Raw genomic sequence first — 24,194 nt, forward strand, 5'->3', positions numbered from 1 at the left:
AGGTTTGGTGGAGGGGCCGAGGGCCTGCCCAGCCCCCTACTCCCCGCCTGCCCAGGGCTGCCTGTGCCTGGCTCTGTGAGAGACACCAGAACAGAAGCCACAGTCCCTGCCTCTGGGGTCCATCAGAGCCCAGACCCAGACAGGAAACAATTAGCAGAGAGCCGCGAGAAGCAGGTTGCTGTGCCATGAGTGTGGGGTGCGGGAGCCCCCAGCTGGTTTATAGGCTCTGTGGTTGGGGTTGATTTCTTCAAGAGCCCTGGGAAGACATCAGACACTGAGATTACCTAGACGAGACCTTCTCCGTCTGCTTCTTATTATCCAGATGCCCAGTGGCCAGTCTTTGATGCAGGAACAGTCCTCCTGCCAGCCCCCCAGCACCCCTTCTCCCCCTGCCTCCCGCCAGCCCACAGACGCTTTCCAGGACTTGGTGGTTAAGGCTCCCGGTGACTCCTCTTCTCTCTCTCCTTGTGCAGAAATGGAAGCTCCACTCTCGGAGGCGCCGGGAGGCCCCGAAGACGTCTCCAGGGTGTCACTGCCCGCCAGGTAAGGAGCCCTGCGAATGGTGACTAGAATGGGGACACGCCAGAGGCTCTGTCAGCAGTTCTGCTCCAGCCACACCCTGCTCAGAGCACCACTTTTCATTTGAAAGATGGGAATGATGATATCTGTGATGGTCACTTTCTGTCTACCCAGTGACCAGCCCACCCATCCCCCTCATAATCCATTCATTCCAGCATTCATTCGTTCATAAACTCTTCTGTGGGCCTGACACGGTGCACACCAGGGTGTGCCATCTGATGAGATCATGAAGCGCGGTGCAGAGTCAAAGGGAAGTTAAACCCAGGAGGGCAGAGACCTGGCTCATCGTGTTCACTATTGTGCCTTCCACTCCTGACACATAGTAGGTGTACACAAGTGTTTCTTACCCGGATGGTGAATTACCCCAGAACTGGAAAACCTTGCCGGCCCTAGCTGGGTGGCTTAGGGTGTTGCATGTCCACTGTGTGGTAACCAGGCTAGGCGCACGCACACACTCGCCTGCGAGCTAACGGCTGCAAGGTGATGTGGTGGAAAAGGTCGGCCAGTCTCATCTGGATTCAGATTCCGCCATTGCTATTTGCTCGCCCCGTGGGGGCAGATCACCACCGAGGACGCCTGTTCTAGTGCCATCTGTGCTCCTCACTGGGTCTGCTCATCTCGTCACAGTCACGTGCTGACTTCCTGCACCGTGCAGGGCATTGTCCACAATTAATAGTAATGAGAAGTCATGGTTCAGGAGGACTTTTCTAGGTTGCTGACCATTGTTATTAGGCTGTGAGAATGACAGATGAGCCAGTTTCACGGTTCCCATGAGAAACTGGAATGGGCTGGACTCCTTGGGGGTGAGGAAGGACGCTCCCAGAAAGGTTTAGGGGAGACAAAGTAACAGGGGTAATCACAGAGGCTTTGCCCTGCTCTCGCCCTCTGCCAGCTCACAGCGTGGCCCCTCGATACCTGCGGTGGGCAGGTGGCATGGGCAGGTCACTCCCTGGGCTCTCTGCAGGCCCTCTACTGGACACAGGAGCCGAGGGTCCCTAATAGCCCTCACTCAGGGTCCCCAAGCCTGAGAGGAGAGGCCAGCAGATGTTGAGCATATGGGAAATGGAGGGACCGCATTCTCCGAAGAGTGAGTGGGCTGAGGTGGGAGTCACAGTTCAGGGGTGCTGCCACGGGAGACGTTGAGACCGTGACGGGATTCAGCTGGCCCCAGTCAGAAGAGGGTCATCCAGGTTAATTAAAAGGGTGTCCAGGAACCCTGGGAAGCACCCTCCCTCCCTCGGAGACCAGGAGATTGAGCCCAGGGATCTGGGAAAGCCATTGGGAAAAGAATGCTAAGATTAATGAGATGAGATGAAGGCGAGGGTGGGGTGATGGGGCCTGGGCAGAGCAACTATAGCATCAGGATTTTGAGGGCAGATTTCAGATAATCGTGTCTGTTGTCCCCATAACTCTTGGTCAGTTGCCGTTGTTTTTTGCTCAAAGTGTAGAATGCTGGTGAAGGGCAGGAGATTTGGAACCACGGAAATACAGGTTTGAATCCCAGTTCCGACATTTACCGGCTGTGTGACCTTCAGAGTTCTTTAACCTCTCTCTGCCTCAGTTGCCTTGTCTGAAAAATGGGGATAATACCCACCTTGCAGAGACATGGTGGAGAGTCAGTGAGATAATTTTGGAAAGTTCTTAGCACGTTTCCTGATTCCCAGTAAGCATTATTGCTATTTTTTTTCCCTCAGTTCCTCTTGCACTTTAAAAATGCCAGAAATCCTTGTCAAACTCCATGTCCTGGTGTTGGGGGCAATGTGGGCTGCTCATTTATGGCAAGACAGAGGATGGCCCTTCTCCCCTCCTGCCTGGTTGGGTGTCACATGCCCTGCCCAGCATCATCATGGGTGCCTCGCCAACAGGTATCAGTTTCGTGCTTGGGAGAGTCTGGCTCAGGTGGTCCTGGAGGCTGGGGGCTGGGACAGGATGGGGCAGGAGGGAGGAAGGGTTTGGAGGAGTGTTTCAGCACCTCTCACCCCTGGGAGTCTGTGTGGGACCAGGGCTCTTGGATGATGAGGAGGAAGCTGTGCAGCAGCATGAACGGCTCAGGAGTGGTGGAGAGGAGGGGTGCAGTTGGAGAAGGAAGGACTGGATGCGGGTCGTCTGTGGGTGGGACCGCCAGTAGGGACTGATGTGGCCGGGAGACGGGAGCAGAGAGAGTAGGAGCTCCTGGGAGCAACGTCCCAGATGTTAGAGAATTCCCCCAAGGGCAGTTTGGCCCGAAGTATAGATCAGAGCCAGGTGGGTAAAACCAGGAGAATTTAAAGAGAAGACCCCAAATTGAGGCAAATTGGAAGGAGACTAAGATGCTCTCCCAGCTTTTTGGAGAGTCAGCAGAAAAGGGCTGGAAGGGCTGCACGGGGCGTCTCAGACAACGGAACCATGCAGTAGAATGCGTCTGCTGGGAGGGCTGGGTCCTGCTGCGTCCCTGGACCCGCCCCCTCTGCCCAGCCTGAGGCTTCCCACCCTGTAGTAAAGTTATGGCCTTCACACTGAAGCCTGCTGGCCGTGTGCCTGCCAACCTGCTGTGAGTAACAGCAGTGACTGCCCCTATGTGTACCCTCTACGTGCCAGGCACAGCCCTGAGCACTTCGTATGGATGGGTGACCTTCCCCAGAGCCCTTGAGACGGGCAGAGTGGAGCTCTGACATTCTGCAATATTTGCAAATCTCCATACTCATAAGTAAAATACCACTCTCATTCTTGCACCTAAGTGATGCATCTTAGGTTATTTCCTTAGAGTCAGAGTTTATAAACCACTTTATGAACCGCTCTAAGGCTGCTAATACTCGCAGGAGGACTTGACAGTTGTAAGGTGCTACAGACAAAGTCAAAGCATCATTCACTTTTGTCTTGCCAGAATCTAATGTTGTGCCCCATACGTGGTAGATGCTCAATGAATGCTCAATCAATTTTCGTCAATTGGATTCTTTCTCATGTTCTCCATCTGCCCTCTGTTGGTTTCTGACCCCTCCCCGCCTCCACATACCGCACGTCCCACCCCCTGCCCTGCCCCAAGACTGCTCTGAGTCTTGCCTGATGCTGAAATCACCACTGTTGGGACACAGCAAACATCACACACTCTTCCTGCCCACTGTGGCCACTGGGATCGGAGCATACAGCCCCAAACCCATGCCTGCCTCTAGTTTGCCTCTGCGGCTGGCTGGGCTGAGGCCGGAGTCCTGTGGTGGGTGTGTCCTTCCTTGTGGCGGCCCTGGGCCCCTGGGCGGCATCCAGAGGGCTTGGGACACATAATCATGGGTAGAAAACCTACCTCCCTCCCTTCCTACTCTGACCTCGCCAGCATCCTCCCAGGACCCTCCCTGTCCCAAAATAGCCATCTACTGGCTGAGATCTGGCTGCATCCTGCTTCTGGGCTACATGCACTGTTTGCCAGGGCAGTGAGGGGCCTGCAGGCCTGGGACGGGATGCCAAAGGTCAGGCCCCAGTAGGAGGGTCACAGTGGCCAGGAGTTCAGAGGAATAGGTGTGGGCTGTGTGCAAAGCATGTGGCCTGGTGCAACGGGAGAAGGGGCTCGGGAACAGATATACAGACCGTGGGACTTCCTAGGACACTTGAGAAGAATACAAAGATCAGGGAAATTCTCCCACTCTTTGTCCCTGTTCTTAGTAACTAATGAGGAGCAGGACAATATAGGCTCCAGCCGGCAAGGAAGCAGCTACTTCAGGCCCGCCATGCTGGGGCTGGGTGGGGCTGGCAGTGTGAGGGGTGGTGTGTGGTTGAGCACACACAGGGAGCCATGGCCAGCTGGGCTGCTGGAGCAGGTCTCTTGCTATCTGGGCCTCATCTCGAAGGAGACGAGTAGGCCGGATGATGTATTGGCCACTAGGCCAAGAGGTCTGGACTACAGTAGTCGGGGCGAGGGGCAATATGATCAGGCTTGTGCATTAGCACTATAGCCAGCTCTGCTACAGAGGATGGGCGAAGGGGAAAGAAGTTGCCTTCAGCCTGGCTAGCGAGAGAGGCCACGGCCATCCTCTAGTTTACAGGGTGCTAATAAGAGATGTGTACAAAGTGCTGGGGCTCCCAGAGGTGCTTGGGACTCCAAGAAAACTTCACTGAGGGGGTGGCACTGGAGGTTGGTTGTAAGGAACAAAGGAGTAGGTGGGAGAGCATATCATTAGGATATAGACTCCGCTGCCACCGTAACAACAGACCCCCAAATACAGGGACTCCAACAAAGTAGAGGGGGAGGGCTCTTCCTTAGCAGGCCAGGGGGCACTGGTCCAGGGCTGGGAGGGTGGCCTTGCCATCTTCATCATGTGGCTTCCATCTCCGGGCCCCTGGCAGCTGCTTAATTCTCACCATCCCTCGGCCAGTGTGAAAGGGGAAGAGGCCAAAGGGAGTATGTGCCCAAACCCTTAGGAGCAAAACTTGAAGAAAAAAACCTGAGCTGCATCACCTCTGCTCAGGTCCCATTGGCCAGCACTGAGTCACGTGTTAACCCTGGGTCCAAGGGAGGCCAGGCAGCGCTTTGGGCCAGGCAGCTGTACACCCAGATGCAACTCTATTACTGTGGGAGGTGGAGGAACAGATGCTGAGGAACAACCAGCAGTCTGCACAGAGGCCTCTCCAGGCTGAGGCGCTGGCACAGACACAGGCTCTGAGAGGGAGAAAAAGGCAGGGATGTTTGGGAATGGCAAGCAGTTGAAGGAAGCTGGAGCATTGAAGCAGCTATGGGAAATAAGGGTGGAAAAAGGTAGCCAAGGAGGAGGCTGAGGAGTTCCAGCTCTCTTTGTTCAACAGGACAGAAATGGTTTCATCCTGAGGGTGATTGATTGGTAATGGCTGCCTGGAGGGCTGTGCTGAATCAGATTCTGAGATTCCATCCAGGCTCAGCAGAATGGCAGTTGCTTAATGATGTCTGCCGTGGGTGTAGGAGATTGGGCAGTAACACTTGTGCCCTGGCTTTGTTACCCCACGGGAGATGTGGCCTCAGAGTTGGTTTGGGGCGCAGGGATGTGACCTGATCCAATTTGTATTCCAGAGCAATAACTAGCAATGATGCAGAGGATGGCTTGGAGGGGAAAGAAGGCCCTTCCAGCAACAGAAGTCTGTGATTCTATGAACAGGGCTCTATTTTCTCCTGTGCTGCCATCTGTGCTCAGGTTGGAACCGCCTCTCCAGCTTGGTTATCTTCCACGAGTAGGGAGAGCTGGTGTCCACATGTCCTGAAGCCTCTCTTTTGTCCGGCCTTGCCCTGTTTGTCCTGGCACAGATTTCGCCCCCACTAGCCTCATGGCATTTACATGGGCAGGGCCCATGGCAGGAGCTTCCACCGGAACTGGGCCCTCTCACCCCCTGGGCTGCAGCAGGGCAGACCCACAGTGACCCCCCACCCCCCCTTTCTTTATGGTTCTCCTCACTTCAGCCTTGGCTAACCCAGAAAAGAGAGAATTCAGACCAAAGTGTCCCTTGGTGCCATTAATGGAGAAAGGATTGCAGAGCTGATGGTTATTTGGGGGAGAATATTTAACTAAAGACATTCTGTTTTCAGGTACCTCAGAACCCTGCTTTACGTACAAATAATTGACGGGTTAATTCTGAGTCATTCTTGGCTATTCCTTAAGGCACATTCCTGAGGGCCAGCCTGGGAAGAGACCCTCCTATTCCATTCAGATTCTCCCTTGTTCTGCTTCAGCCAGAGGGATGGGCTTTCCCCTGATATGTCAGCTTCATTCCCCCTCCATCACCCACCTCCTCCTCCTGACTTTGCAGTCCTGTCTCATTGCCCATCTGGCTTCCCAGATACCCAGGCTCCAACCCATAGTGGCTGCGTCAATGCCTCCTTCTCCCTCACCCATTGTACTCCATCAGTTACTGGTTTCTGTCAATTCCATTCCTCTGCTCAGAAGCCATCCATGACTCCCTAGTGCCCATACATATCCCCACCCCAATGATAAGCCCACCTCACCTCTCCAGCCCAGTCCCTGACCAGAGTCCCACTGTGCGGTACTCCTGCCCTGCCCGTCCACGAGTGTCTCAGCTGGGCACATCCCCTCGTGCTATCCTGACCTCTTTGTTCTCTGTTTCTACCTGGTGAACTTTTCACCCCTCCAGGCCTGCTACAGCATTCCTGGGGCTTCTTCCATCCTTCTCTCCCACCACAGCCTCGCCCGTTAGTTTTGCTATTTGGTTACCATGTTAACATAATGCCCGGTGTGTGCTCAATGCATAATCCAGGCAAAACCACATACTGGGACGAGTAATTTGCCTTCCAGTGAGAAGTAAAAACAGACCAAGATGTGTACACCTGTGAAGGCTTCTCCTTGGCCGCGATCACTAACCATTTGCCTGGGATTCTGCAGGCGCTTGACAGCAGTGCTTTTAGTATGAGGCTCTTAGCCGGTGAGAGGAGCCTCTGTGGGTTTCCAGCCAGAGAGAAGCTTCCCTGCCTACGAAGCCCACCAGGCAGCCTCCTTGACGTCTCCACCTGGCTGCGTCATAGGTCGCTCGTCCTCAAAGGGCACACAGCTAGAGCCAGCATCTTCCCCCACACTTGGCCCTCTCCCAACATTCCCACCCGCGGGGAATGGCGCCGTCACCACACATGCCCAGCACCTGGGCTGGGGGCTGGGCATCAGCCTGGACACCACCTTTTCCCTCACATCCCATCGATCACTGAGCCTCACTGACCCCGCTCCACTGACTCCCTCCATCTCCGCCACTGCTACCCTTGTTGAGACTGCCACCGTCACTCACCTTATTCACGGCTGTAGCCCCTAACCGGCCCCCTCCAATCCCTTCTTCACCCAGAAACCCGAATGGCCTTTTAAAATTATTGCATAACCCCAGTTAAAGCACTTCAGCGCTTTCTGTCTCCCTTAGGATAAAGGCTCGATTCCTTAATGTGGCCTGCTGTCCCCCTCCAGCCTCTCCTCCCGCCATTATCCCTTCTGCATGCCCACCAGGCTCCCTGGTGACCCCAGTGGTGCTGGTCTCTGACGACACTTGGATGGAGAGGCTGTGGGTGAAGGGAGCCGTGGGCCAACCAGGGCTGGGATGCCCTGCTTTGGAAATCAGACGACCAGTCACTGAAGCTCTGACCCTGGGCTCCAAACAAAGGCACTTCCTGTAGCCTTTATGGCCCATTTCGGGCAACCGCCTCTCCCCAGAAGGAGGGCTGGCTGTTGCTTTGGAGAGGGTGCCTGGACGTAAGGTAGGCCCCAGTCCTCGTGAAGGGGGGTCAGGGCGTGGGCATGGGAAGGGCCATGGGGACCCACGGCTACCAGCAGGCACTGCCCCCCCCCCCCCGCCCCTGGGAGCACCCCTTCCCTCAAGGCCGTCTGCTCCAAGTTTTAGAGCCTCCTGGGGAATTCTCTAGAGTTAATTTCTTCCCCATTTCCTCCCGAAAGCATTTCCAGATCCCCAGCCCTCCTGGATGACGCTGATAACGTGTTTCTCCTAGACAGGCTCTGATCACACGCCCAGGTGGTCGCAGAGATTTGTAGAGAAATGAAAATAAGGAAGTGGATGGCTCCAGGCAGGACAGGCGTGTGCTACAGCCAGGAGAACCCCTGGCTGGGACTCGGCCCCAGACCCTCAGGGACGCCGAGCAGGTCACTGCCCTCTCTCTGGGCCTCGGTTTCTCACTGGTAAAGAGAGGGAAGGACCTCGAGAATAATCTGGCAGGATAGGGTAAAGCGTGGAATGGCCCCGCGGTGCCGCTTCCCTCCTGGGCACGTCCTGGAGAAACAGTGGCATGTGTGTAGGACAGGGAAGAGCGTTCTCTGTGCGCTGAGTGTAGTCCTGAAAGAGGGAAAGAAAACCTGGATATGTGTCTGGAGTAGAGTGGAGGCACGCTGCGGGACACTACATAGCGGTACTTTCACCACTGAAATGCCATACACAGTAAGTGGGGAGGAACTTGACCTCCAGACCAGGCAATGCCATGGATGAAGCTCATCCTATTGAGGGAAAAAAGCAAATTATGAGAGCCTATTTACACTATAATTCATTTATTTCAAGTTAAAAACGTATGAAACAACACGATACATCATTAAGGAATATATACCTAAGCAATAAGTATATAAAGAAATGCAAGGGAGTGATGAACATCAAATTCAGGGGGGAGGAGGGAAAAGCTGGAGATTGGGGTCCATGGGGGGTTGGCTATACTGATAACTATTAAGCTGGATGGTGGGTATGCCAGGTTCATTGTATTGTCTTGTAGCAACTTTATTGAGATATAATTCGCGTATACCATTGATCCATTTAAAGTGTACAATTCAATGGTTTCTAGTATATTCACAGAGGTGAGCAGCCATCACCACAATCAAGCTGAGAACATTTTCATCACCCCAGGAAGAAACCCAGTATAGCAGTCAAACCCCATTTCCCCGGAACAGCCCCAGCCCCAGCAACCACTCATCTGCTTTCTGTTTCTACGGACTTAGTGTGATGTCTTCAAGGCTCATCCATGATGTAACATATTTCAGTACTTACTCCTTTTTATTGCCGAATAATACATTATATTATGTTTTTGCTTCTTTGAATATTGGAAATATTTCAAGATACAACATTTTTTAATCATGAGGCTGAAGAGAGGATGTTGTTGGATTAGAGGATGCTGAAGGAACCCTTCAGGCCTGACTCTTTAACTAATTGGCTTTCTCCACCAATAAGGATGTGTCATTGCTTAGAGCTTAGATCCTGTGTGTGGGGCCTTCAGCCACCTGTGGTCTGGCAGCAATAATGCCAGCCCTAACGGGACCCAGGTCCAGGGGGCCCAAGCCCTGCTCAACTGGACTCTCACATCCAGTCTCCTCCAGATGCTGTGCGCCGCCTCTGCCCCGCTCAGCCTCACCACCTCTGAGATATCCCCCAGGACTCTCAGGACTGTGGCCCTTCCTTCTAAGCTCCCCCAGCGTTGTGCTCTGACAGCTGTTTGGCCCTATGGTGAGGGAGCAGCAGCCAGGCATTGAGAGTTGATAGCCCTGCAAGGTCTTTAACTTCTCTGAGTATTGCTGCCACCCTGCAAACTGAAGGTGCCGGTGCCTGCCCGATAAACTGGAGATGAATGTTCAGTGAAATAAGTTACCTACTGTTAGCCATAGTCTTGTCTTGTTTAGGATCTGCTTTTATGACTCTGACTCCCCCATTACAGGAATCTGGTCCTAGGCAGGGCTGTGCTGTTTGTAGGGAGGAGCGGTTGCCTGGCTTCAGTAGCAGTGGTCCCCAGCTGACCTGCCCAGCGAGAGGCAGGCTAACTCAGTGGTTACTTCCACCAACCCTGGATTCAAATCCTAGTAATCCCATTCTGTTCTGTATTAGTCATGGGACTCTGGATGAGTTACTCTCTCGACCTCATGTAAAATGGGGATAATGACAGCATCCATCTTAGTGGGCTCAACATGGGGCCTGACACATACTTGGTTATAAATGATTGTTAGTTGCGTGATGATGATGATTGTGTTGAGTGGAAAAGAGTTCTGGTGAGATGGGGTCATGAGCAGAAGTTATAGCCTTCATCCAATTGCATCCATCCATGTGAGGTTCTGGAAGAGAATGTCACGTCATCCCACTGAATGCAATGGGAAATATGACTTAAGCTGCAGAAGATGTCAGCTCACTCCTGCTTCCCTGTCTGCCCTATTGGAGGCCAGATCATTCTGACACTATGAAAAATTTAAAGGACAGTATGCAATGCACTGCAAGATGAGTGAGACTCGTGTCTGCCCTCAAAGATGTGACAGTAGCATTTATGGTGGGGTGGGAGCCTGTGGTTTGAATCCCAGCGTTGGAAAGGCACTGAACCTCTCTGAGTTTCCGTTAGTGAGCCTCTTCCATATAAATAATGTTCTTACAGGGTTATTGCAAAAAGGTTATTACTGTGGAGTACTACACAAATGAAAGTAGGGGGACAGGAATTAGACTTGCCCACAATCCAGTTAATTTAGTAGCAGGTAGGCTGTGTTGAGTGCTGTGGGATATAAGCAAAGGGCCATGGGTTGTGGCAGAGGGAGGGTTGATTACAAGTGGGGTGACGATTGGCTCCTTGCAGAGGATGTTTAAGATCCTGGTGATGCTTAGTGCCAGAGGACCTTGGAGCCCTGGTCTGTCAAGGCAGACGGGGCCTCCCTGCACGCCACTGTCTCCAGCCATGACCTGGAGCGGGAGCCGAGGGCAGTGCGGCTTTTCCAAAGGGCTGTGTTCATGCCCCTTATCCCTACAGAGCCAAGCAATGGCCTCACTCTGTGTCCTGAGAGGGAACAGGCCTCCTTTGTAGCAGCTGTTGATTGGGGTGCGGGTGACCCTGGAATTTTGCAGGAACTCCAAAAAACAAGGGATAGCTGTCTGGCTGGGTGGACTTGCAGGTAGACAGCAGCCCCCGCTGTGTGTCCATTTCTCCCTGTCTATCCAGCCCCCTCCCTCAGAGAGGCCGGTAGAGGAGAGAGGAGAAAGATCATTCTGCCCGGGTGCCAGGAGGATCGTCCTCTCCTGCGATGATTCTACACGTCCGTATCACATGCTCACCTGTCAGAGCCTTTCCCTTAGAACCTGCCCTATGAGGGTGGGAACTGTGGCCAGAGGAGTGAAGTGAGCCCCCACTTCCCACCCCTACCCCAGCCCAGCAGAGGCAGGCCAGGGATCAGTAGCCAGCCTGCTGGACTGGCTTTGTGCCCTTTAGGGCTCCAGGCTATTTGTGGGCTACATCAGCAAGTGACCTTGGCCCACTGCGGGTTAACAGCTGCTCCAGGCCCTGTGCTCAGCGCCTGGAGATACAAAGTGAGTCAGACACAGTCACTCCTATCCAGGGTTAGGTAAGTGCTACGCAGAAGCATAAGCATCACATCTGGAAAAGGCAAGAGAAGGAATGATTATTTTTTTATTTTTTTTTTTTAAAGGGTATTTTTTTTTTTTTAAAGATTTTATTTTTTCCTTTTTCTCCCCAAAGCCCCTCTAGTACATAGTTGTATATTCTTCGTTGTGGGTCCTTCTAGTTGTGGTATGTGGGACGCTGCCTCAGCGTGGTTTGATGAGCAGTGTCATGTCCGCGCCCAGGATTCGAACCAACGAAACACTGGACCGCCTGCAGCGGAGCGCGCGAACTTAACCACTCGGCCACGGGGCCAGCCCCAGGAATGATTATTTTAAGGGGAGGAATCAAGAAAGGCTTCATGGAAGAAGTGGCACTTGAAGCAAGCCTTGAAAGACAAGTAAGATGTCAGTGAATGAAAACACGTGTAAGGACATTGTAAGCGAAGGAAACAGTGTAATCAAAGTGGAGAGACCTAAGGAACATACTTTCTCCCCTCCGCACTCTGGGAAAGGAGGAATAAGCAGGAATGGCTGTAGCATGGGGGGATGGAATAAGAGATAAGGCTGGGAAGAACAGTTGGGGTGGGGGCGGTAGACCATGGAGGTGGTTGGACATCCCCCTGGAGGTGCTGTGGCAGGTTTCTCAGAAAGGGTGTGGTGCGATCCAGCCGTGCGAAGCCTCAGGTGCGGCAAGGAGAGGAGCCAGGAAGAGGCTGCAGTGGTCCCTCTGACAGAATACCTGCAGCAGCGTGTGGAAGGGGCCGAGGGGAGTGGGGGAATTGCCGAGGGAGGATTGGGAAGTGTCGGCCACCTGTTCAGTGTGGGCAGGGAGGGGTCCAGGCAGAGGTGGGCCTGTGAGCCCAGGTAGCCACTAACAGTCACGGCACATGCTTATATTAGGAGAGGGCGTCTTGTCTCATGTTGTAAATACAGCATTGCTTGTATGTCCATCAAGCACTCTCTGATGTAGGGCTGTGGTCATCCCCAGTTCGAAGATGAGGAAACTGAGGCTCAGAGATATTCAGGGATCGCCCAAGGTCTGTGGCTAGGAGACAGAGCCAGGACTCAAGCCCGAGGCTTTGAATGCCAGCGCCTTTGCCCTCAGGACAGAGCAGAAGGGGAGTGGGGTGAAGGAACACTGCAGAGCTCTATTCTGGACAAGCTGGGGAGGCTGGGTGAGATGCAGCATGTCTCCATGGAAGGGCTGAGGGCCCAGCCAGCCCTCCCCTCGGTTCCTCCCCGGCAGATCCTGTTCCACCGTTGAGAGGGCTTGGATGGTCTCTGACACAGCGAGCAGGAGTGCCCACTTTGCACCGTGCACACCTCACCTCGCCCTCCTGACCTCTCTCTGGGGTTAAGACTCCCATTAGCACCTTTTCCACATGAGGACCCTGAAGCCCAGAGTACTTCTCTCAAGGAAACAGGGTTAGGAAGTGGCAGGGCTGGGACTGAAAACCAGCTCTGAGACATCAGAAGATCCATCCTTCTCATGTATACCCTACAGCAGCCCCGTGCTGCCAGGGAGCGCGGCAGGGAAACCGAGGCCTCGGCAGTGATCATGATGCTTATGCAGGGAGGTGGTGTCATACAAGGCTGGAGGACATTCATTAGTAGTGAGAGCAACAACTGCATGTCTTGAGGGTTTACTCTGTGCCAGCCACTGTTGTAGGCACTTTATCGCACTATCTCATTTAATCCTCGTGATTACCTTATGTAGCAGGTCCTATTACCATCTCCATTTTGTGTATGCGAAGACTGAGGCCTGAAGAGGTTATGTAATGTGGCCACCGTCGCAGAGCTAGTGAGTGCTGGAGCCAGAATTATTGACACCCCAGTGGTCCGGCTCAGAGCAAACCAGAACACTGTCAGAATGCAGACTCACCCTCCCTCCCTCTGTCTCTCTGTCTCTGGCTTTCACTCACTCACTCAACAAACAGTTCTTGAGCATTGGCTCCATGCCATGCTCTGTCCTTAGGAGACTAAGAGGAGCTCATGGTCCAGGTAAAGGGATGCACAGGTAAAGCAGTGGCTGCTGCAGAGACCAAGGGCTCAGGTCAGAGCAGGTCCACAGGTGGCTCCCTGCCTGGGGCAGTCTGGCTGCTGTCCTGGGTCCCCAGCCCCTGGGATCCCAGCCTCTGTGAAGTGGGCCACAAGCAAGATAGGACCAAAGCAGGGAAACCAGTCGAGAATTGCACTGTTGATAATGGCCTGCACAGCTGGCATTTGTACCTAGGGCACCAGCCTTCGGGGTCAAGGGACCCCAGAGACGAGATGCGCTCAGCTCCTTGGTGAGAAGCAGGAGAGGCCCCAACACAGAGGGGAGCTGGCTCTGCCTGTGGGAGTGTGGCAGAGGTTGGTGGGCGCAGGGCAGGCAGGGGAGGGAGGAGAGGATTACAAAAGGGTCAGATCCTCCAGGAGCTGAGTGGGGGCAGGGCTGGCGCGAGGCCTGCCTGTCGTTCTTTCCAGCTCACTTCACAAACTCGTTTTCTGATTGTTGGTTCTTCCCACCCGCTCCAGCCCCTGCCGTCTGTCTGCATGTGGCAGGTATGCCAGGCAGGGCATTGCAGGAATGTCTCCAGTGGAGTGGTGGGGGCTGAGGGGCACCTAAAGGAGCTGGAGATGGCCGGTCTGGCCCACGTGGATCTACGTCCTTTGGCAACCCAGTGGAGACCCTGGGGAGGCCCCTGGAGGCTGGAATGAGGGTCGAGCCTGGTCACGGGGCTCCAGCAGTGCTGGCCACTTCAACCCACCCAAGTCGGGAGGAAATGCAGTGAGCCAGCCTGGCATGGAGCTGCAGGAAAGTGCCCAGCAGGCGGCGGGTATATAAGCGGACACCAACTCCCCACATAGTTATGCGAGCTTCACGGTGGCCTGGCACACTGAGAGGCCAGAGGGCAGAGTGGCTCTGTGCTCCCAGACCTGCCTGCGGGGTGCATGGAGGGCTCTGCCGGCCGGGCCTCCAGGCTCTGGGACGCCGGGGCCCCAGGGCTTTGGCAGCCTGAATGTCTTCTTCATCACTCTGTAAGCTTAGAACCTGGTGCCAGCCCTTCTCCAACGAAGATTTCCTTTCTCTCACGGTGCTCGTGAGTCGGGACATTGTGGCCACGTTGCCGTTCCGTGGCCGCCTTCCCCGTTCATCACAGCTGGTGTTGGTTCTGGGGGCGGGTCCGGTGTCCTCCTAGTTCTACATGCTTGACAGCGTCACCCCTGGCTGTGTCGTTCCTTGCTGATCGGTGCTCAGAGGCATTGACCAGTGCCTGACGTTCTGTTTACCTCAGGGAATGGACATGAGAGAGGGGTAGATGAGTCAGTGGACTAAATGTGCACTGACTCTGATAGACAACACTGGAATTCCACAGAGATTTTTTTTTAATCTCTACTATATTATTATTTTGAAGTCATGTGCCCCTTTCTCCTAAAAATACAGTATTCTGGATAACCAAGGTTCCTTTCTGGTTAATCGAGGTTATACTTGTCAAAGATGCTCATTGTGCCTAACTTTTTGTTGATACGGGTTATTCATTCCCCATCCCCACCTCAGCCCTTAGTTCCCTCTCCACCAACCATGAGAGAGAATTTGACTTCGGAAAGTCTCTTCAACTCTAGAAGAATCCAGCTCCCAACCGTTAACACTTGTTAACACCGGCCTCTACCAAGTGCTCCCAACTTAGCTGAGAACAGAGCTGTGCGTGAAGAGAGGGAGCGTGAGGAGCTTCGAGCTGTGGGGCGATGCTAGCCTAATTCTGGACCCGAACAACCCCTCCGACCAGGCACGGAGGAGGCAGCTTCTACCCCGCCCAGTCCTGGGAATGGAGTGGGGCACGTGTCTCCTCCTCACAGCTGCCCAAGCTAGACTGCAACCCCGACGAGATGGCAGAGGTCACCTTGGCCAGGCGGGCAGCGGCAAACCCTTTCTTTGAAGGGAATCTTGCATCTTGTCTGTAATGTATGCATGTGTGTGTACACATACAAATGAATGTACATTCTTACAAGGCGGGATGTGGGTGCCAGGCCGTGTCCCACTGGTGGCCCCTCCAGGCACCCCAGGGCTCTAGGAGCAGGATGTAAAATCCACTGGTGTCATCTAATCCATTCATTTTGCTGTTGGGGAAAATGAGGCTCTAAGAGGAAAAAAGCCTCTTTCCACCATGGCTTGACCCCTAGGTGGGTCCCCAGAGCCACTACTGGGGATGCAGAGAGGCAGGAGTTTTATGAAAACTGAGGCAAGGCAGAGGGATGTAAAACAGCCCAGTGGCCAGTGTCAGCCAGCACCGTGGGTCCCTGATGCCTCCTGCGGCCAAGAGCTCCAGCCAAGTGGGGTATCTGGTTCCGGATTCTTCTGTCCATTAGACAGCCCATCCTTCCTGACAGAACAAAAAATGCTGCCACATCCCTGAAACTGATTGGCCCTGAAGCCACCACACGGCTATTTCTAGGGATGAAGTCAGACCCAGTCTTCTCTGCTCTCCCTGGGCAGACTCTCACTCACCCTTCTCCAGGCTTCTGGGGAGGGTAGTGGATTCCCTGGAGAATTAGAAATCAGCCTTGCCTCTCACTTCTCCTCCGTCCTCCTTGCCCATCCTCCTTTCAGGGTGGACACTTAGGGGCAGTAGGATCATGTTTCTGTGCAACAGCAGACCCAAAGATTCTGCTAAAAAAAAAAGGAAGAAAGAAAGAGAGAAATAGAAATACAGAAAAGAAATACAGAGAAGGGACCAGATTTTATTATCCGGGGAAGCTCAGGCTGGGAGCCCATTCCTGATGTTCATTTAGCAGCTCTGTAGTGGGGCTGGATGTAACTCACAGCATTTGCCCACCTTAAAATCCCCTGTGGATATGTTGAGTCACTTCCTTGGCCTTGGGAAGCTCCAAGACCTCCCAACCCTTCTCCATTTCCGTGGGACCCTGGGCATTGTCATCCAGCCAGCACGGCAGGCCGGGGCCCTATGGGTTGGTTATCCCTGGACACTCCATCCATGGTGCCCTGGGTGGGGTGGGGTCTGCCTCTGCTCCAGGGACCAGGCAGCCCCTTCCTCAGGTTGCAAGGGGCCACAGGAGACAGCAGCAGCCACACATCCTGCCCTTGTCCCTCCCTGACTCGTGTCAGAGTCAGACAGACCTCCACGGGGTCTAGTATGAACCTGGGCTTTACAGACAGAATCTAAGACCCAAAGAAGGCAAGAGTCATTTCTGGAAGTGCCTGGACTAATGAGTGTCAGGACTGTCTGCTGGCTGAGTTCCTGGATCCAATCTCTCTGAGCCTCAGCTTTCTCATCTGTAAAATGGGGTAAAGACAGCATCTTCCTCATTGCACGGTCATGGCCATTAAGGAGATGCATGTAAAGTGCTTGGTGCAGTGCCTGGCACAGGGGAGGGGCCTCCTAGATGGTCCTGAGCTGCTGTTACCCAGCAATCCTGAACCCCAGCCCAGTGCTCTTTTGACTGCCCACATTGCCTCTCCTCCCAGGCCTCTCAAACACCTCTGCCCTGGGGACCAGCGCTTCCAGAGGAATTTGAACGGGAGCACCTCTAATCAGGCTGTTGGCTGCAGCAAATGCAGACATGTCCACTGAGCCCCTGCTGTCTATAGAGCACCGGGCGCTCAGGTGGACACAGGCCTTTGTAAAGGCTTCAGATCTGCACTGGGAGATGGGGGAGCCCTGGCCCTGTGCCCACCGTGTGGCTCTGACTCTGGGCCTCAGCCTCTGCATCTGTAAAATGGGGCTCTGGCAGCCTCACTGAGCGGCTGGGAGAGGCTGGTGAGTTCCTGGGTATGCAGGTCTGCTGAACGCTCTGAAATGGACTCCCATTTCATGCCATTCGTTTGCTACAAACATGCCAGTTGTTCTTTTCATATTTACGCAAAGATGGACAACCTACCCCCCTCCTTCTAGGAGCCCCACCCCCTGACTGGGTCTCTGAGCAGCGTCCACAGGACACATTTCACCACTCATATCCTGCAGTTTCCCCCGCTGTGGAGCTCAGAGAGCATGGCGGTCTTAGAAGCCCCTCGGGGCAGGTGACCCCTTCCTTCGCTCATTCTCGTGGGCAGGCTCGGTGCTCGGCCCAGGGATACAAGGATCAACCTGACAGATGGGTCCTGCCCTCCCGGAGCGCCCAGTCTTGTGGAAGAGATCACCAGTAAGCACATAAAGAAATAAAGACGAAAATACCCATTGATGGTTATGACCAAATGAATCAAGGGCGTATTTGCTGCAGAGTCTGGTGGGTGAAGGCAGTGGTTTCTGTGTTTGATGGTGGTCAGGGAGGGCCCCCAGGAGATGGGGACATTTGAACTCACAAGAGGGAACCAGCCATGCAAAGAGTGAACCAGTGATTCAGAACTTGAAAATGCTTAGACTAAGGCTGGTGTAGAATAAAGCACTGTAAAAGCATCTCTTCAATAAATTAAATAATTAAGTCAGAGAATGGGGAGTGAGCATCCCAGCCAGCCAGCAAGAATAGTGTGTGCAAAGGCCCTGAGGTGGAGATGAGCTTGGTGTGTCTGAAGAAGAGAAGGAAGGTCAGAGTGGCCTGATGGAATGAGGGAAAAGGCAAGAGAAGAGAGGGAGCTCAGAGAGATTGTGGGGCCAGTCCCGTGGCACCTTGCATGACTCTGGCCTGTGGGGTTTATAAATTTCGCCCTCAGTGCACTGGGAAGCCACTGGAGGGTTTTAAGAGGGGCAGCCACACGCTGCTCGGGTTACATTTTACATTCCTCTTGGCACTGGTAGAGAATGGATTACAGAGGTGGGGTGGAGAGGCAGGGAGGGAAGGCCTGTTGTGGGTGTCCAGGCGAGAGGCAGTGGTGACAGAGGAGAAGGGTGGACAGATTTGGGAGAGGTTTGGAGGCGACATTGGCAGGCTTGCTGACCGGCTGCCTGTCGGGGTGGGAGACCAAGAGAAGCCAAGCAGGACTAGAAGTTTTTGTCTGCAGCTGTGGCCCAGGCTGGGCTATGAAGGGGCTGGAGCTGGAGAATGGCTTCAGCCCACGGTGCTGAGTAGGGGCAGGTTTCCTGGAGGGGCGGGGACAGGACTGGAAGGAGAAGCTGGAGGGACAGTCACTGGAGGAGCCTGGTTACTTAGGGGTCCTGCGATTTGCATGCCCCGCCACTGTAGCTTCTGTTTGCTAGAGTGAGAAGTCGGGTGAGTGGCCTCGTTTCGCTCGCAGTTCCTCAGCGCATGCCCGGCTTCGACAGGCGCGCAGGGCAGCGGGGAGAGACGGGCGGCCTGTCTGTGTGGTTGTGGGACTTCAGTTTGTGGGCTGGTGGGATGCAAGTGGCCCCGGAGTCAAAGATGTCCTGAGTTCCCCTTCCTGCCACAGCAGCTCAGGGTGCATTTCCTGACTCCTGAAATCCTAGGATGATGGGCCCCCCTTTGAAACTTGAGCGAGGTAAGTTTAGGACAAATTAAAGGAAGTCCCGCTTCTCACAGCGACTGGGGGCTCAGGGGACTGGTTACCCTGCGAGGTGGTCCAAGCTGGGAATGTCACAGGATCCCAAAGGGATCGGAATAAAAGGACAAAACGCGGAGCCCTACATGGCTCCTGAGAGGAAACCTGGGATCTGTGTGACCTTTAAGTTGACGTCAGGGAGGAAACCAGTCCCTTGAGGCTCCTCTGGCAGTGGAGTCGGGAGCCCTCCTAACCTTGTGCATCGTTCCGCCCTGCATCTCATACCCCCGGGCGCCAGAGCTGGAGGGCCCCAGACTCTGCCCCTCTCCTTTTACCCAGGAGGACATTCCTCTGTCGCCCTGCTGCCTGAAACCCCACAGTGACGCCAGCGCCTTCACGATGAATTTCAACCCAGCGTCTGGCCTCGACTCTGCCCACCGCCTGGCCCACCTCGCGGCCTCGCTGCAGCACGGCCTTCCTAGGGCTCTCTCCCTGCCAGGCCCCCACACGTGCCTCTGCCAGGAACACCCTCTCTTTGCCTGTTAACCCTCAGTTACCCTTCAGAGTGGGTCTTAGTTGTAGTCTGGGGGAATCCTCCCCGATTCCCAGCCCCACCCCCACCAAATGCCTCTGCTAAAATCTTCCTTTTAGCCGGCCCCGTCCTCTGAGTGTAATCTCATCCCGCTGTGTCGTCCTGGCCTGTTTACACATCTGTGTCCCCTCTAGCCCGTCAGCTCTGTGTCCTCCCCAGCACCTGGCATGGAGTGGACACTCCTCAAATCATCATTTAAGATGTCAGGCCCAGAGAAGGGAATTGCCTTGCACAAAATCAGAATAGCATCTTTTCATTCATTCATTTATGCATGCATGCATTCAGCTGTATTATTGAGCGCCCACTCTCTGCCAGACCTTGGTAGGTGCTAGGGACCCAAGGGTGAGTAAAACATGACCCCCGCCCTCACGGAACTTACAGTTTAGTGAGGGAGGCACCCTTCATCGATGGCACTAACAAATGTGAAGTTGCAGTCGTGACCAGCCTTACCAAAGGGAAATATGAGGTCTCCTGAAAAACCAGAACAAGTGCTCAGGGTTGGGGAGCTCCAGGAAGGGTCCTGGACCTGAGGACGTGATCCTTGAGGAGCAGAAACTGACCAGGCAAAGAGGGATAGAGAGCGTTCCTGGCCAAGGGAACAGCATGTGCAAGGACCCTGAGGTAGAAAGGAGCATGGCACGAATGAGGCTGGAAGGAAGAGCAGTGTGGCCAGAGCAGAGAGCTCGGGGGACAGAGTGGTGTGAGATGAGGTCAGGAAGGTCAGCAGGAGCTGGAACTCTCAGGACTTTGTGGACTGTGTTAAGGTTTGGGGCTCTCTCTTGAGAGCAGCAGGCATCGAGCAGAGCTGTGACCTAATCAGATTGGTGTCGTGAAAAGCTCACTGGCTTCTGTACAGAGCAGGGATCAGAACCCAGGTGTCCTCACACCCAGCCCCCAGGTGATGTTCATATTCTGTAGGCCTCCACCCCACGCCGGGTCCCTGCATCTCTCTAAGGACCCCTTCCCCCTCCTGGCTCCCCTGCGTCAAGCATTCGTCTGCCAATGCTCATTGGGACACTAACATCCCCACTCCGAATGTTGGCTTTCCATGCTGCCATAGTCTTCTCTACACTGTGTCTCCAGCAGCCAGGACAGGCCGTGGTCGTCCAGCATGCTGCCAGGGGCAGTGTCAGCAGCAGCACCTGCTGGGCGAGGACGACTTCTCTCAGCTTGCTCCTTTGAGGGGGGGACCCCAGCTCCCTGTAAGCCCATTGGGCCTTACTGCATGGGGGTTTCGGACAGGGGCCCAGCAGTGGGTGGGCAGCAGTGTCTATGCCAGAGCAGCGGCTCTCACATGCGTCAGTCCGCACGTGTGGAAGTTGTGCCAGCACTAAGCACAGTTACATCTTCCCCATTGCCTGGGCTGCAGAAGCACAGGGAGAGTAAACTGTTTATGTTCTCCGGCTGCAGGGCCTGTGACCAGAGGCCTCTGCACAGAAACTGTGGCTCACAGGATGTCACTGCTGGAGGACGAGGGATCATCTCCTTGGGCGCCCACTGTCAGAGCAGGCGAGGCACCCAGGGAGGGCCAGATTCCCACACAGGTCAGTCACCCTGCACAGCATGTCAAAGGACTCAACTGGTGGCTGTGCAGGTCACCAGCCTGCGCTGAGGCTGGGGTAATGATGTTAAACTCCTCCCCACCGCATCCACAATCGGGGGTGAGAAAAGCAGATGGAGTTAAAGCATGTGGTTCAAAGTCTGGGTTTCAGGCCAGAAATCCTGTGCCAGTCTTACCCGTGTCACCTGTCGGCTGTGGGGTCTGGGGCAAGTTATTTCAGCTCTTGGTCCTTCTTCGTCTGCACTGCCTTTAGCCACATGTCACTCTATGTTTAAATTAATCAAAATTAAATAAAGTTTCAAATTCAGTTCCGAGGTCACAGCAGCCATATTTCAAGTACTCATGTGGCTGGTGGCGATTGTATCGGACAGCACAGATATAGAACATTCCATTATTGCAAAATGTTCTATTGGGCAGTTTCGATCTATAAAATGAAGATCATGAGAGGACATTCTATGGACTGTGATGAGGATTAAATGAGATAATGGCTGTAAAGCAACCTGCACAGCCCCCAGCTTATAGTAAGTGTCAACTAATGTTTCCTGTGATGGTGAGGATGGTGACGGGGTTGGTGACAGTCCATTCACCTCTATGTACATTCTCAGTGGCCTTTGGCATCCACCAGGAGAGGTGCTGCCCTCCGGTAAAAAGGTGCTGGAGCTAGACATCAATAACCCTGAACTTACTTATCAATAAAAAGGTGCTGAGTGTCTGCTCTGGGCTAGGCGCTGTGACAGGTTTGTGACAAGTCAGAAATTCGAATGAGACATGGTCCTCATCCTTCAGGAGAGAGGCCCACAAATAAAGTGCAGAATGTAAAAGCACCCAAAGAGAGTCAGAAGCAAAAGGAAAGGAATAGCAAACACTGAGGGCTTCCCAGAGGAAGTGTCATTTGACCTAGATCTTGGAGGAGGAGTAGAGTTTGAGCTGGGGGGGCAGGAGGGCACCCCAGACAAGGGAAGAGTGTGTGCTGACACATGGGGCATGAAAAGCTCTGTGTGCTGTGGAAATGATGGACGACTCAGCGTGGCTGGTGCAGAGGGCATGGGCACAGGCCCCGTGCTCTGCACGTGCCACACACTCAGGGACCTGAGTGAAACTTGTGACTGTGTCCTCCCTCCCCATGCCTCACATCTGCCCCAGTTCCACTCCGTTCTCTACCTCAACCCCCAGAAACCCCATGACGATACCTGGTGAGATGAAGTGAGATCATCCTGCCGTCAAGATCGTCCCATCACGACAAAAGGTGGTCTGATGTGCCTCAGCCCCCGTCTGTACCATGGGAAAACGGTGGCAGCCGCTTCAGTGGGTCAGCACGAGGGTTAAGCGAGTTAGTGCGTGAGACGTGCATAGAACAGTAGCAGGCACAAAGTGAGCAGTCTAGAAGGGCCAGCTCTCCATGCTGCTGGTGATGACAGACGTCGTTGTTTTTGTCTTGAGAAGGGAAGAGCGGGCAGATCTGGTGGATCATTCGAGTGTGACTTAAAGGTTCCTAAAATCATGGCCAGCCGTGCCTTGCCTACCTTAAAGGATGTTGAAACCGTGGAGTACATATGCCTGGGGAATGCACCCCGAAGCGGGGGGCGCCCCAGACTGTCACTTAGGGCAGCGCTGGGCAGGTAGAAGGGACTGAGCCTCAGCTCCCCAGTTGACTTACTGTCTACAGTGGTTTTGTTCTGGAGGGCCTGCGCTCCATTTTGGGAATCTCAAGGGAGGCGACTTCATAAGGGTCTTGAGAGATGAGTAGGAGTTTACTGGGGAGGCCTGCGAGAGAACCATATTATATGAAGGTCTTTTGCCTAATTAGTTATTTCATTCTCTTTCCCTCAGCTTCCCTATTTGCAAAATGGGACAGTTGGTTGGATGGTGCCTAAGATCCTTTCCAAGTAGTGTCTTCTGGTTTGTTCCATGAAAGGCTTAGGATGTCTCTGGAGGTCTTCTGGAAGATGCCAGCCTGTGGCAGACCATAGGCTTTCTCCAGCCTCCCGTGACTCCTGTATCCAGCGATGTGTGGGCACCGCAGAGGATGGCCAACCCACAGAAGGGGCAGTCTGGGCCTGAGTTGGGAAGGATGTGGCCTCTGCAGAAGGGGCCCTTGCCCAGGTCTTTGGAGCTCTGGCAGCCTCTGAGCCACTGAGCACCTTCGGTCTCCAGCTCCCCACACCTTCCCAGCATGCAGAGCCTAGGACGTTGCCCCGGATTTCTGCACTCCACACCCACTCAGTCCCAGAGGATGTGTGGGAAGTAGCATTAGGCCTTCCCAGACTCCCGATCCAGTCTGTCTTGTCTTGTGGCCAAGCTCTCTTCTACTTACTCTTCAGGTCTCACATGGCACCTTCCATCCAAGGGAAACTGTCTCTAACCCCCGGCCCAGACTAGGTTAGGTCCCCCTAGGTTCTGCGCTTGGCATACAGTAGGCCTTCAGCATGTGATGAGTGCCTCAGCTGAGGGACAAAGGCCCTCACTCCTCATCACACATGCTCTACTCAGCTCCAAGCTGGCCTTGAACATGAGCAAGGATGAAGACACACATCTCTCCTAAGACCCTATGCTCTGTGGAGATGGGCTGACAGAGGGTGGGCTGGCAGCCCCTCACAGGCCAGGGGATGAGGGGGCTAAGATGAAAGGAGAGAGCCCCAGGTCTCCTTGGGCAAGTCCCCGCCCCTCTGTGGGACTCCATTTCCCTTTCTGTAGCGTGGCCCGGAGTACCTCTGAGGCCTCTTCTTTGCTGACCTTCTCTGAGTCTGGTCCAGGGTGAGGGCTCTGGGTGATCTTTGACCACCAGGCCGTGGCCTGCTGGGTCCTGTGTACTCCTCAAGCTTCTTGCTATGGGAAATCTCTCTGCTAACCCCATTTCTTCCTGAAATGTTCTCCTTTCTTCCAAGATACTGTCTGTCCTAGGTTTTGTTTTGCCTTCCTTCACAGTCATCTAGACTGCCCCTCATCTCCTACCAGTCCTTTCAGTGTTGGGGTTCCTTGAACCACATTTGTACCTAAAGCCTCTCGCTAGTGATCTCATTCACTCCGATGACTTTCCGTGGAGATCACTGGTTTTCAGTTTGCAGGTCACAACCTATCAGGTTGTGAAATCAATTTAGTGGGCCACGACCAGCCTTTTGCTTTTACTTAAATGAGATCGAATACAGAAAAGCGAAGTAGAAGATACCAAGTGCATTGCACATAGTGAGGGAACTACTGTTTCAGGGAGCTTTTCACGTCTGTGGGTGTATTCCCGATTATGATTTCTTATGCTAGGTTAGTCAAAAATTTGAAAGCCACAGACT

General features: G+C 54.0%; 1 protein-coding gene across 1 annotated transcript in view; it reads left to right on the forward strand.

The window, feature by feature from the left end:
* COL13A1 (collagen type XIII alpha 1 chain) overlaps positions 1-24,194 on the forward strand; it is a 154,216-nt gene that overhangs the window by 19,993 nt on the left and 110,029 nt on the right. Inside the window, exon 2 of the mRNA XM_070620561.1 lies at positions 474-543. Within this exon, the coding sequence (XP_070476662.1) occupies positions 474-543 (70 nt within the window). The remainder of the gene's footprint in view (positions 1-473; positions 544-24,194) is intronic.

The sequence above is a fragment of the Equus przewalskii genome, chromosome 1 (genome assembly GCF_037783145.1).
Source record: "Equus przewalskii isolate Varuska chromosome 1, EquPr2, whole genome shotgun sequence".
NCBI lineage: Eukaryota > Metazoa > Chordata > Mammalia > Perissodactyla > Equidae > Equus > Equus przewalskii.